This window comes from Triticum urartu, chromosome 1, assembly GCF_003073215.2.
Source record: "Triticum urartu cultivar G1812 chromosome 1, Tu2.1, whole genome shotgun sequence".
Classification (NCBI taxonomy): domain Eukaryota; kingdom Viridiplantae; phylum Streptophyta; class Magnoliopsida; order Poales; family Poaceae; genus Triticum; species Triticum urartu.
The window spans coordinates 545,698,980-545,712,497 of record NC_053022.1 but is presented as its reverse complement, the minus strand read 5'-3'; the positions used below and the strand labels follow the sequence as shown (position 1 = coordinate 545,712,497).

The 13,518-nt window shown below is 48.8% G+C and overlaps 2 protein-coding genes across 2 annotated transcripts; one reads left to right on the top strand and one right to left on the bottom strand.

Moving 5' to 3' along the window:
* The first annotated feature begins 662 nt into the window (after positions 1-662).
* Positions 663-7,318, top strand: LOC125528588. The gene is made up of 17 exons (XM_048693037.1): positions 663-1,018; positions 1,528-1,591; positions 1,814-1,922; positions 2,137-2,199; positions 2,860-2,960; positions 3,059-3,125; positions 3,228-3,296; positions 3,594-3,755; positions 4,427-4,500; positions 4,594-4,691; positions 5,372-5,479; positions 5,621-5,718; positions 5,805-5,945; positions 6,035-6,082; positions 6,217-6,331; positions 6,748-6,845; positions 6,927-7,318. Exons 1-17 carry the CDS (start codon positions 940-942, stop codon positions 7,017-7,019), a joined length of 1,587 nt encoding a protein of 528 aa, XP_048548994.1. The 5' UTR covers positions 663-939; the 3' UTR covers positions 7,020-7,318.
* LOC125528576 (MACPF domain-containing protein NSL1-like) lies at positions 7,256-9,637 on the bottom strand. Its single transcript, XM_048693029.1, has 2 exons — positions 8,424-9,637; positions 7,256-8,339 (listed from the first exon to the last, which is right to left on the bottom strand). The coding sequence occupies exons 1-2, from the start codon at positions 9,394-9,396 to the stop codon at positions 7,456-7,458; spliced, it is 1,857 nt and encodes a 618-aa protein (XP_048548986.1). The 5' UTR covers positions 9,397-9,637; the 3' UTR covers positions 7,256-7,455.
* Between the last annotated feature and the right edge of the window lie 3,881 nt (positions 9,638-13,518).

Here is a 13,518-nt window from a genome sequence, read left to right as displayed (position 1 = left end):
AGAATCATCCGAATCGCGAATGAAATTGTGAAAAAGGTACTCGTCACTAGAGTCCATTTGTACCTTGCGGGGCGATCCGTCGAACACCTTGCCGGCGTGGTGGAAGAAGCCGGTCGGTGAAGAGCCTCGCGTCTCTCTGAGGCCAAGTAGCAGGCCTGTCGACGTGGAAGCGTCCGACGAGCGAGGTAGCCGCGCTTGTGTGGTGCCGGTAGGGGAGGCAAGGGGGTGGTGGCGTCGACGTCGGGGTGTTGTGAAGGCGGGTAAAACGATGCACCAAACGCCGGAGTATGGGGCCATCGGGGGGTGGCAATGCTGCTGGGGGAGGTATGTGGGTACGTTCAGCCTGGGCACCGGAACTGGGCGGCCGGGTGTGCCGGCTCTTGATGGGAGGAAAGGGGAATGACCAATGTGCCCCCGACTGGCGGGTCAGGAGAGGACAAGGGCGAGCGTGGCGCCTGTCCGCGCCGAAGCAAATGCGGCCCAAATTTAGGCTGAATGGGTCGCGCGAACAAAAAAGCAGACGCTGGTCCGTTTGCATCGTTCTGTTGGACTGATATTTGTGTCCGTTTCAAGTCAAATGGACACGTGCACAGACTGTTTAGGTGGGCGCGTTGAAGTTGCTCTTGGTGTAGCCTCTCGAGTCTCACGGCGGTGGGACACGAGCACGGCGGGGATCACGCACGGTTTGCGGATAGACCCGTCCCAGCGAGGTCGGCAGCGCCGGGGGCCCCGTCCCCATCTGCCCCGGAACAAGGAGGGGCACGCGGCACGCGCACGGGGAAGGCACGGCACGCATCACTTCTCCAGTCCAGCGCTGGTGGGCGGCGTTCAACTTCGTTCCCAAGCCAAATCCCTCTCCCTCTCCCCACCTTGCCCCCCAAAAGCCGAAATCAAAACCCAGAGCGAGCCCGCGGCGGCGAGAAGCAGCAGCAGCACCAGATGGATCCCCCGGCGGAGATGGATACCGGCGAGCTGGACGCGCTGCTCCGTGCGGCGGCCGACTTCGCCTCCTACCCAGGTTCGGCGCGACGCCTCCCCCTTCTATCACACCTTTCCCCGCCGCATTGGGTCCGGCTGCTCGGGTCATTTCCGCCGCGCCGCTCCTCGCCGAGGCGCGGGGCCAATCCCCTGCTCGCCTACCTACGTCTGGCGACGGGGAGAGCGAGGAAATACGATCTCGGCGGTAGGGCTCGAGCCTGGAGGGGGATCCTGGTTTGTCCCCACAGTCGAACGATTTGGTCGCGGCCGTGTTCCCAGTGAGGATCGTGCGCCCCAATACAGCCTCACTGGTTCAGCGCCTTGGGGTTTGTATTATTCCGTGGTTCGCTGGAATTCTAGTGTAGCTGCGTGTGTGCTTATTTTCCCATCTCCGATTTGGGGTTTAATCCCCTTCTCCCAACAAATCGAAGGGGATGCGTTTGTGAATCCAGGTGGTGGATCGCACTAGTTGCATTTAGAGAAGGCATCAGGTAGTTGATTTGTTGGTGGGTGCTGACCTATCATCGTACCCTGTCTTTTATATTCTAGGGACGCATGGTGAGGACACAGTGAGGCAGTTCCTGGAACAATTCCCTCTGCCTAAGCTGCTAGGGTAAGTTTTGTTCCCCCTCCTCTAAATGTTTCAGGTTCATGTAATTTTCTCTACCAATGTTTGTTTGTAGGCTGCATCTCTCTCACATTACAGCCTTGTCCTGTTCTAGTCGTACCAATGCATCTCTTCTTTACAGCAAATGCCACGAAGAATGTATGCTTTGACTGGCATTTATGTGGACTATTGTGATTGCCGTTTTAATTCTTCTTCTTGGTCCGCTAGTGTATTGCAGAGCCAGGCAGACGTACCTGAGACGGTTGAAACTGTTGCAGCATGCTTGGACAAAGTATTTTCATCCAGATATGGAGCATCGCTTCTGCCAAGCTATGGTGTATGTGTACCCTACCGTCTCTGCCTCTCCGGCGGTTTATTTATTTATTTAGACATGGCCACCTAAACCTCTTGCCTTGACCAGCGCAGTTACGATTTATTAAGTATCTTACAAAATGATCAACATCTTGATGTATCGTATGCTCTTTTGTGCATTATGCATTATGCGCTCGTTTGATTGTCGAAAATGTTGAATTGTCAATTGATTCTTTCAGGAATTTATTCAAGCTGGGTTGCTCACAAACTCAAATAGTATCAGACAATTGGCCTGCAAAGCGGTATGTATCTGATTATATTTCTCTAGCAGATGCTTTCTGTGGATATGGTTTCCTTGCTTTGTTTACTGTAATCATTTAGGTCATTTAGAAAATTTGGCACCAATTGGTTCTTGTAATCAGAAATAGTATTTCATGTCATGCATTTGTTATCTTGAGATGGTAAGTGTGTAAAGAACAATCCCAATCAATGTTGAAATGTTAGCTGTGTACCTTTCAAGGTTTAACTCTTTAAGCACACTTGGCCTCCTGATTTAGCTTACTTGTCTGTTTTTTTGCTCTGTTTTTGCCTTTTTGTATAGCAGCAGGTAGTTGGTTTTGGTCTTGGCCGTGTACTGTGTGCCTTGTGGTATTCTCCTTGAATACAAATGAAACAGATTTCAATGCATGTTTGAGAAAAAAAGTACAAGTTTAAGCTGGTTTTTAACTCCTTTGCCTTCTACTCTCTAATATGGTAGCAAACAGAGTGAAATTTGTGTACAAACAGAACACTGATGTGCTTCACCAACTCCTGCAAATCCATTTCATGCATGATCCTTCTTATTTGTCCAAAATAACCATCCACATACTTTTTAACATCGTCTTGCAAAGAATATCTTCTGTAAATCCTTTCTCAGCCAATGTCTCCAGAGTCCGGACCCTCACTTTCAAGTTCTATACCAGGTGGTTCATCTTCTTGACAAGGCTGGAGATATTGCTGTTGCCGTGGACACATTTGTACAGCACAATCTGTACCCTCTTCTGATCAACTGCTTGATTGAGGGGTATCCTTATTATCACAAACTACATCTGACAAGTCATGTCCCATGACATGCATTATGGTTGTATTTTACTTACTATTAATTATGTTTGCTTTCTGTAGAGACGAAGAGATCTCAGCAATTGTTTTGGATGCCATAAAGCGTCTAGCAGAAATTCCTACAGGGACCGTGAGTATTATATTCTTTTTTCATAAATGTTGAGCGAATCTCCCTCTCAATATGGATAGCAGATGCTAATATTTTTATTTTTGTTTTTGCTTTTGCTTTCAGGATATCATATTTCCACCAGATGGTCAAGGATTGCAACTCAACAAAGTGGCAGCCCAGTCATCCTCAATGGTATGGTATCCAAAAGCCACCGTTATTAGGTCAATTTGTGAAACAATCGATACATGACCTTCTAGGCCAATGGCAGCCTACAACTACAAGCCTACATTTAGTAATGTCTAAAGTAGTTTATCAATGAGCTCTTTTGCTAATACTGGCAGATTACTTACACGTGTTGAGATGCAAAGTTGTAGCTATCTAGTGTAATACAGAGGAATTGTTATTTATGTTGTACTAGATGCTATGAGTATGGTTCTGTACTTCTGTTAAACCTGCTCAAGGTGTTGTTCATGTTCCTCTTCTTTGCAGGCACGGATTCGCATTCTATCTTTGATAGCTAAGCTCTTTGGTGCATCAAGTTGTACTGCTACTGCAATTCGTGACTCAAACCTTCTCAGCTTATTTGAGGACGAGATAAAAGATAGAAAAGATATGCTTAAAACCCTGAGTGCATTAGAGGTCCTCTATGAGGTAATATTATATGTCTTACCTGGATTGCCTTCTCAGGTTTCCCTTGTTATCACCTTATTCATGCATCCCTCTTTTCCTGAGAGAAGGATGCATTTATCTGTTAGCCTGGTTTCTGTAAGAATGGGGTGGATTCTCCATTTCTGCTGCATAATTATGTTGATTAAAACAAAAACATAACATAATTAAAAGAAAGAAACCCCAAACAAGCCAAGCTTGACAAACCAGCTACTACAGGTAAAGAGAGTCTAATTCTTTGTCACTTCAAGTCCACCATCGATTGCCTCTTTAATCTATGTTTGTTAGGAGGGTCTTTTGAAGATCGTGCAATTTCTTTAAATGGAGGAAGTCTAACTTTGTGCCACTTTGAGTCCACAATCAGCTTCAGCCATCTATGTTTGCTAGGAGATCTTTTTACTATATTATACCATTGAAACCAAATATTTTGCGCTTTTTCCTTTGTCACTTCATTTGCCTAAACTCACACTAGTATTTGTTGTTCATCACATGCTATGTAAACGAATTTTATTACTTATCAAATGACAGTAAATACGTAATGATCACAAGGTTTTTGTTACGTAATTGTTGATGATAGAGATCTAAGAATGCAAGATCATAGAATTTCTGAGATAAACTATACATTTTAGCTAATTATGTCTTTACTTGTTTTGCAGCTTGCGGAGCACCCTCACAGCAATATGTTCTTGTTAAAGACCAGTTTGCTTCAACACATAACTGATGTGATCAAGTACTCAGCTCTTGCCTCCATAAGTCCATATTTGTGTTTTTCCTTTTGCGTTTTTCAGCCAATTTATGTTGTTTATTTTTGGTCCTTGTGTAGCGATCCCTCAGCTGATTCTATTGTACGGTCAAGGGCATCATTGATCAGTGGGAGGCTTCTTTCTTCAGCTGATGCTTTTATGACTATAGAAAAATCTTGTAAGCATGACTTGTCTTGCAGCTACTACACCTTCAGTCTATCAGCCCTGCTAAATATTTTTACTTATATTGTTGATCTTTTTAATTGTTTGCATTATTGATCATTATATGTTCTACAGTGTGTTCTCCTCTACACTTCGTTTCTTCGTATCGTACTCTGCTAAAGAGAAAGGTGTTGATACATTAATAATTCAAGAACAGCCCCTTCACTAAAAAAACTTGATTCTGAACATAGCTTCTATGCTAAATTCTGATTTCTTGTGCGTTGTCCTCTCTGCGTATCATTCTCTGCTAAATGGAAGTGTATTCTGACGTTAATAATTCAGAACAGCCCCTTAACCAAAAAAACATGATTTTGAACACAGCTTTTTAATGCTAAATTCTGATTTCTAGTACGTTTTCCTCTACATTTTCTTTCTGCATATCATTCTCTGCTAAATGATAGTGTATTCCTTCATTAATAATTCAAGAATAGCTTCTTCATTAAAAAAATGATTGGGAGCTCAACTTTTATGCTAAATTCTGATAACCCATTTGTTGGGTTGTTGCTGGGACCTTAAATCAGAACATTTATATGCATCTAGGTATTGTTAGCGTGAGAGACTGAGGGTATCTTTGGTGGGATTCTGTAAAAAAAAAGGTACTAGATTGATATGTTAATCGAGATTTCTCCATGTTAGGTGCTACGAATCTGCTCTTGGCCATAGACAAAATATTGAGGACGGAGGAAAGTCAAAATACTGATGAAATTGAGAGCGCGTTGGAGACCTTAGGACTAATTGGTACAAGTAAGTTATGTTTCTATTTCTTTCTTATAACTTTCTGCTGTACTTAAACCTGCATCTGTTTGGGAGTGGTCTCATTAACCATAATACTTCATTTCACTATCTGACCTACTCTTTGTTTGTCTGGCTCCGTTGGTGAAATAGCAACTCAAGGAGCATGCTTGTTGCTCTCTGATCCACCAAAAATTGCTAGACATGTGGTTGAAATGTCCTTTGATAGGCAGGGCAGAGGTAAACAGCTGGTAAGTTCGTCTACTACTAACTCTGTAAGTCACTTGAAAGTCTCCAGAAACTATTCCTCTTAAGAGTGACGCTGTGAAACTTTCAGGCCGCTTTACATGCCTTTGGAAGCATATGTGGTGTTGATCGACAAGAGGACCAGATGAAACTGGATGATCATCAAGCAGAAGAGTGCCTGAAGCGCTTAGTCTACAGTGCCGCATCAAACAGTCCAAAATTAACTCCTTCAGTTAGTGCAACACAATTTGTCTAGTTTTATCTTTCTCACTGAATGTTATAATTAGCCTTTATAGTGATTTTTCTTTAATTTTTTGGCAGGCTCTTCTTCTATCAATTCTACAACAAGATCCAGACGTTCGGATTGCTGTAAGCAATTCCTGCCTGTTAAAGTCTACTTGTTGCTGATATATTCTTTTCATCTGTTGCTGAGTTATGTCTTGTTTGAGTGATCACATTGACTATACTCATTATACTGATTGCATCGCATTGAATGTTTGCAGGGTTATAGAGTACTGTCAGGACTGGTTGTCCGAGAATGGTGCCTAAGGGAAGTTTGCTCAAAGCCAGAGATAATCGGAATTGTTACAGATCCAAAAATGGAGACAACAAAACTTGGTAAGGACTTAGTACTTCTACTACTAAATGCAGTAACTATAGACATGTCATTTCTTATAAAAGCATATATCTGTCACTTCAAAGAAGATTTGTTCCCTGCCAAAGTTAGTGTGCTGCACTGCTGCAATGTTCCTTTTAGCATTTGAATACCATCTATCATAATTGATTCGGAGTTCGCTGCTGGTGATGTAATGCTTACACATAATGTGCCCACTTAACTTCCCTCGATCCAAATGTTTGCTCTGAAGTTTAGTGCACGTCCAAGTGTCCAACTGCCTTCTGACCTCGTAGCATCATTGGCTCTTGGCAATACGCTGGAGCTGTTCTTTGCTGCTAATCCAGTCATGAAGCATGCGATATTCTGTTTACTGAACCAACTGTTCTGATGATGACATTGGTTCGTTATACTATCATAGGCATGGAGGCACGGTACGCTTGCTGCGTGGCAATCAACAAGGCCTTGTCATCGTCGCACCTTCTTCATGAACCGAGCCTTTCTGAACTCATTGGAAAGGTATGTCCCTGGTTCTTGCATCCGCTGGTTGTCGTTTGAAGCGTGACTGTTGAGTGAGGAAACAAATGCCTCTTGGTGCAGCTGAATGAGGCGGTCAGAAGGGGTCCCTATCTTTCCGAGAAGAGGCAGCGTGTGGAGGCACAGCCGGTGGTCGGTACCATGGAGAGGTTTTAAGGTGGCCTTTCGAGTTCTTCGTCCGAGAAACCGAGCACCCTCTGTGCTCGATGCATGTACATTAGGTGCAACTGTGTATCTTCTTACCTGAACTTGTGTGACGAGGATGATGAGATCAGAGGTTCAGTTCTGTTGGGTTTTCTGATATAATTCGGTGGATGCTGGTTCATGCCATTCCATCTTACAATTACAGTTACCAGTGGAAGTTAAAACGGACGACATCTTCGGCAGGGAAATATGCTTAAAATGTGTAGTAGTTTCTATTTTCTACTTTGGACAAATTTCAACATCTCTTTTCAGAGGCTCGCAGTCGCAGCTCTAACTGGTCCTGATTTACAAGAATTGACAAGCACTCTCTAATCTACTGTACTAGTCTGTACTACCTCTTTGATGTATGTGCGCACTCTGTAGTCTGTACACGATATGCACAACTGGTTCAAACCTCGTCGTCCTCTGGCGCCGAGATGAGCAGCGAGTACTTGGCCTTGAGCGCCACCTTGCCGCCTTCCACGCAGAGCTTGGCGCCGGTGACCACCCAGTACCCCGGCAGGTCGTCGGGGCCCCTCGTCACCTCCGTCGTGTCGATGTACTTTGCCATCTTCTGCACGGGCAGCGGCACCGGCGGGCCCTTGGGGAACACGGCCGAGTTCACCTCCACCTTCCCCTCCATCGGCTCCCCCTGCGGCGGCACGGCGGCGGTGCCGGACAGCGCCGCGCTGAGCATCGCCGACAGCGAGCCCGACTTGCGGGTCGTGGCGAGCGGGCCGTCCCACTCCGACCGCCGTATCTTGGTCCGCGCCACGCCGGAGAAGCCGAGACGTAGGAAGAGCACCTTCTTCAGGCATGCCTCGCGCACCTCGAGCCAGGCCGCGGTCACCACGGCCGCGCAGTCGTCGATGCGCGCGCCGTTGTGCTGCACCGGCGCCGTGCACGCGTGCGTCAGCAGCGACGACCTCACGGGCTCGAAGTAGGCGCGCTCGTTCACGGCGTCCCCGACGGCGGTGGTGACCGCCTCGCCGACGACGATGGGGACCGCGCGCGGCGTCGCCGACAGGTGCTGCAGGTGCACGCCCAGCCGGCTGTTCTTCTTGCCCTCCAGGAACAGCCGGATGCCCGTCACCGGCCGGCCCCCGGAGTCCACCTTGGCCGTGTTGACCCGGAGCTTGGGCCCCATGAGCGTGAACTGGAGCGACGGCAGGCTGTCCTTCTTCTTCTTCCTCTGCGGGCCGAGGGCCAGCGGGAGCTCGCCGAACTCCGGCGCCCACTGCCGCGGCACCTGGAACTCCAGGAACTGCTCCAGCTCCTCTATCGGCGGCTTGTCTGATGATCCCACAGCCAAACAAATTAATGGTTAGATGGTCAGAGTCAGACACACAGACACGGGTTGAGAAGATATTATCGTACATCTGAGGTAGAGATTGACGGCGTGGTTGAGGAAGCCGCGGCCGGGGACGCCGGTGAGCAGGGAGGTGATGGGCACGAAGGCCATGGATATGACGTCCGGCGAGGCGGCGACGGTGGTGAGCCACTCGTCGTGGCCCTGCCCGTCGTCGACGCCCCCTCGCCTGACATGGATGCCGACGACGTCGTCCTTGTTGTGGATGACCGGCGACCTGAAGGCGCGCCAGGCAGCGGAGCCGGGGCCGGGAGGTCTCCGCGACGACGACCCACGGCTCTTGGCGCCGGCGGAGCTCTGCCGTCGGTCCAGGGACTGGGAGAAGGTGGCGTCGGCGAGCTTCTTGAGGCGGGCCTGCACGTCCCGCGGCTCGAGGGCGGAGCCCCTGAGCTGCTTGACGCAGACGACGTCCTTGCCCCCCATCCTGACGCCGACGACGACGTGGGTGCCGTGCGTGTCGATGAAGGCGGCGAGCGCCGGGGGGTCCCAGGAGGTCGGGACGTCGCGGGCGACGTGGTCGCGGAGGGCGAGGCGCGCGCCGCGGGGGGCCTCGACGGCGTAGAGCTCGACGAGGCGGGCGTCGAAGCAGAGGCTGCGCGTGGCGGCGGCGTCCCGGTGCCAGCAGCCGCGGTAGTCGAACATGGCGTTGAAGGGGCCCGAGGGGATCTTGCCCGTGAGCGACAGCGACTGGTTGACGTGCTCCGCCATCTGCGTGAAGGAGAGCACGTCGGAGCGGAACCGCGCGCGCTCGCCCTTGTCGGCGACGACCCCCGGTGGCACGCCGGCCACCACGGCCCCGCCCGGCAGGCACAGGTCCCGCTCGCCGCCGCCGCCGCCGAGGTCGAGCAGGCGGTTCTTGGCGCGGAAGAGGCGGAGGTCGTCGGCGAGGTCGTAGCCGCAGCCGACCGCGCGCACGGCGGCCTCGGCCGCCTCCTGCGCCGACGGCGGCGTCGCGCGCGCGGCGCCCAGGTCCATCATCATCCCCGCTCCACTCCACCAGAAGCCAGTTAAGCTCCTCGGCTCCGCCGAGCGCGCATTATAAGCTGTGCTTTGTGGAGAAGGGGTCAGAGAGGAGGGGGAGAGGGGCCGTGGCGTCGGTGTCCGGGCAGGACGGTCGCCGTGTCGTGGTGTGGGAGTGGGAGAGAGCGAGCAACAGCTGCGGGGGCGATGGCGACGGCGGGCGTGGAGTCAAGGCGCCGGCCGGGACGCTTGGGCAGAGTGACGGGCGGGTGGGGGGAGCGGGCTGACGCGGTCTCGGGGTGGCTCGCCGTCGTTTTCGGCGCGGAAGGAATGAAGATCTTTCCGGGAGGGAGACGGCGCGGGGGAGCGGTCAACAGACGCGAGTAGAAAATCAATCAACACACTGTCATACTTCACCGGTCACCGGATACAAGAATCCAAGTCTTCTGGTCTTAAACGTGTTTGCTTCCGGACACGGCTGTTCGGATACGAGCTCAGATGAACAGGAAAAAAATATATCAACGTTTCATGAATGTCATTGATTTTGTTTTTTGTCAGATATTTCACGGATGTCATCTGGTGTTGAAATTTTATAAGCTATTAAATCATTTATCAATGTTTCACACAAAAAGAATTTTGGATTTCTTGATTTTACTGTTCACCCAAGCTCATATGAGCTCGGGATTAGAACCACTTTCGTTTGCTTCCCCCATTTCCCCTTCTCCTAATATTCTTTCTTCGGCCTTGCCGGTCTTGGTCAGCTACGATTTAGGCAGCTGAGGTTTTCCCTTGGATATCGGATCGAGCAACCAAAACAGTAAAATATGAATAATTCGCATAACCTAAATTATAATGCTCGCTGGGGGATAGCAAATCGAATGATTTTATGGTAATTTGTATCGTCTCGCAATTTTAGTTATGCTTGCCAACTAAATTTGCTTTCTTTGGCCAACAAAAATTGTCATGCAAATCGTGCACAATTGTCATGCTTTCAGTCTGATGTTCGCTGGTTAAGAGGGACCATCATTTCTTGCTAAATCCCTGTAGACTTAGACTTGGAATCCGAAACGATCCATCATGGCACATTGGATTGATGATGGGAGTATTTTGCACGCGAGAGAGGACGCACAGGTGGAGCTACAACAGGGCGCAAGACTGCTGGAACGAGTCGCCAGTGAGATTTTCCAAGCGGGAAGAGGCTGGTCATCCTGGATACCAAGGATTGGGAGATGAAAAATGTGGACAGAAGAGATGAGACATGAAGAAAAAAACTTTCGAAGATTAAATCCTGACTGATAGGAGGGGAGAGAGTGATGAGAGGGGAAGTGTAGAATGAGATGTTTTCCATAAAACCATGGAACTAGCTGGTCCTGTTTTCGTCTTCCTAGAGGTGGTGGATTTGTGTTATGGTTGTAATAACAAAGACTTATGGTTTCATTAATGAAATCGAGGGAAAAATCCCTTTCATTCAAAAAAAAAAGAAACGATCCATCATTTACTCGTTGGGTGCGTTTTCTCCCGCACTATCTGGCATGAAATCTTGAGCTGGTGCCTACTGCCTGCCATGGCACCTACGGCCGATACAATGATCTTCAGCTGGTGGCACACCACCCAACAGGCCTCCCCAGAGTGCCTACGCAAGGGCGTTGCTTCGTTGGTCACCCTCGTCATCTGGCTCTTGTGGAAATATTGGTACTCCCGCATCTTTGACGGGGCGTAACCCTTCTTACCCGTGCTACGTGGTGCCGCTCACAATCGCATATCCGAGACTAGGAGGTAGGGACCTTCTTATACTGCGTTTTCAAAGAGTCCGCCTGTTATACAGTATAAGATTTCTAGTCTTTATACTAGTTTCAGGATAGAGTCCAGATCAGACTACCAACCACGATATAATTTGTTGTTAGCGGATCCAATCCGTCGAGTCCTCAAAGCACGCACTTGTGAGCAACACATCATAATAAAGTATAAATTTCTCTAATTATGTAAATCAACAATAGGGTCGTATCTAGTTACACGATCTAGCTTCTTCCAATTATCAGCGTATCCGGATAGTCTTTCCAATATATAAAGCATACTATATTCCACCGATAATTGACCGGCTTCCTTAAGCATGCAACACTTTAATACATTCCAACAAGAGTAATTCCATGCACAAAACACATGTATAATTCCATATGAGCTATTCCAAATATTAATGATAATAAGTGTTTGAATATAGTTGCATGACACATAATCCCAACATCTCCCACTTGTCCAAAACAATCATTCAAAAAATTCGTAAACCCATAGCCTGAACATGCTTACCAAATACCTCCTGACTAAGTGACTTAGTCAAGGGATCAACAACCATATCAGTACTAGGTAGAAACTCTAAAGAAACAGACATAAGTCTATTAATTACATCACATATATAGTGATACCTTCCCTCAATATGTTTGATCTTGTTGTGGAACTTGGGATATCTGGGAACCTTTATTGCAGCCTGATTATCACAACACACCACCACTGGTTTTCTAGCACTTTCAACAAACTTCAAAGTCGAAAGAAATTCCTTCAGCCACACCGCCTCCTTCGCAGCTTCTGACGCAACAATATACTCAGCCTCCATGGAAGATAACACCACTGATTCTTTCTTCTTACTACTCCAAGATATAGCGTGACCAGCTAATATAAATAGATACCTAGGCGTAGACTTTCGGTCGTCCAGATCACCCTGCCAATTAGCATCAGTATAGCTGTCGGTGTCAAAACCGGCGGATCTCAGGTAGGGGGTCCCGAACTGTGCGTCTAGGCCGGATGGTAACAGGAGGCAAGGGACACGAAGTTTTACCAGGTTCGGGCCCTCTCGATGGAGGTAAAACCCTACGTCCTGCTTGATTAATATTGATGATATGAGTAGTACAAGAGTAGATCTACCACGAGATCGAGGAGGCTAAACCCTAGAAGCTAGCCTATGGTATGATTGTTGATGTGTATGTCTTCCTACGGACTAAAACCCTCCGGTTTATATAGACACCGGGTAGGGTTAGGGTTACATAGAGTCGGTTACAATGGTAGGAGATCTTCATATCCGTATCGCCAAGCTTGCCTTCCACGCCAAGGAAAGTCCTTTCCGGACACGGGACGGAGTCTTCAATCTTGTATCTTCATAGTCCAGGAGTCCGGCTGAAGGTATAGTCTGGCTATCCGAACACCCCCTAATCCAGGACTCCCTCAGTAGCCCCCGAACCAGGCTTCAATGACGATGAGTCCGGCGCGCAGATTGTCTTCGGCATTGCAAGGCGGGTTCTCCTCCAAATTCCGTGTACCTGTTTGAATAAAGTCTGGTTTCTTGTAGATGTTGCGCTCCTTGGCTTCTACGCCCAATAATGGCCGCTCCCCACGTGTTAAACGAATATGAAAACTCTGAGTGTTTTTACATTCACACCCCTAGCCGCGTAAATGAGCTTCCCTATTTAAGGGGACGAGGATTTAGATCCAATCCACATCCTCTCCCCTCCGCGAGTGTTCATCAGAGCGCATCCGACAAAGGTCCATCCCACCATGGCCAGCCGTCGCAACTCCTCCCCTCGCCCTTCCAGCCCTAAGCCTGGATATTGGGAGAGATGTTCCATCCCGCATAGCAAGCTAGTGACACTCCAGACCAAGGGATTTCTCCCCCCGTCCTGTATGGTCCCGGTTCGAGCCGGTCTTGCCGTCTACAACGGCGAAGAGCAAGCAGAGAATGCCCCTAATCCCTCCAAAGGAGAGCGGGTGTGCCTCGTCCGTTACTTAATAAGGGGGCTCGGATTTCCAATCCATCCATTTCTCCGGGGGTTGTAGGAGTTCTACGGCCTCCAGCTACATAATCTCACGCCCGCCTCAGTGTTGCATATCACGGGCTTTGTAGCCCTATACGAGCTGTTCTTGGGTGTCGAAGCTCATTTCGGACTGTGGAAGGAGCTATTTTGCCTCGTGCCCTGTTCCAAGAAGGGGTCAATGTATCAAGTGGCCGGAGCCGAAGTGCGGCGCATCGCCGGGACCGGATATCTGTCCGGAACCCCAAAGAAGGCGTCCGAAGACTAGCCCTCGGAATGGTTTTATATAGAAGACGTCCCGCTGCCGGATCCTGTCCGGATCGGCCTCCCTGAATTCAACAGTGCT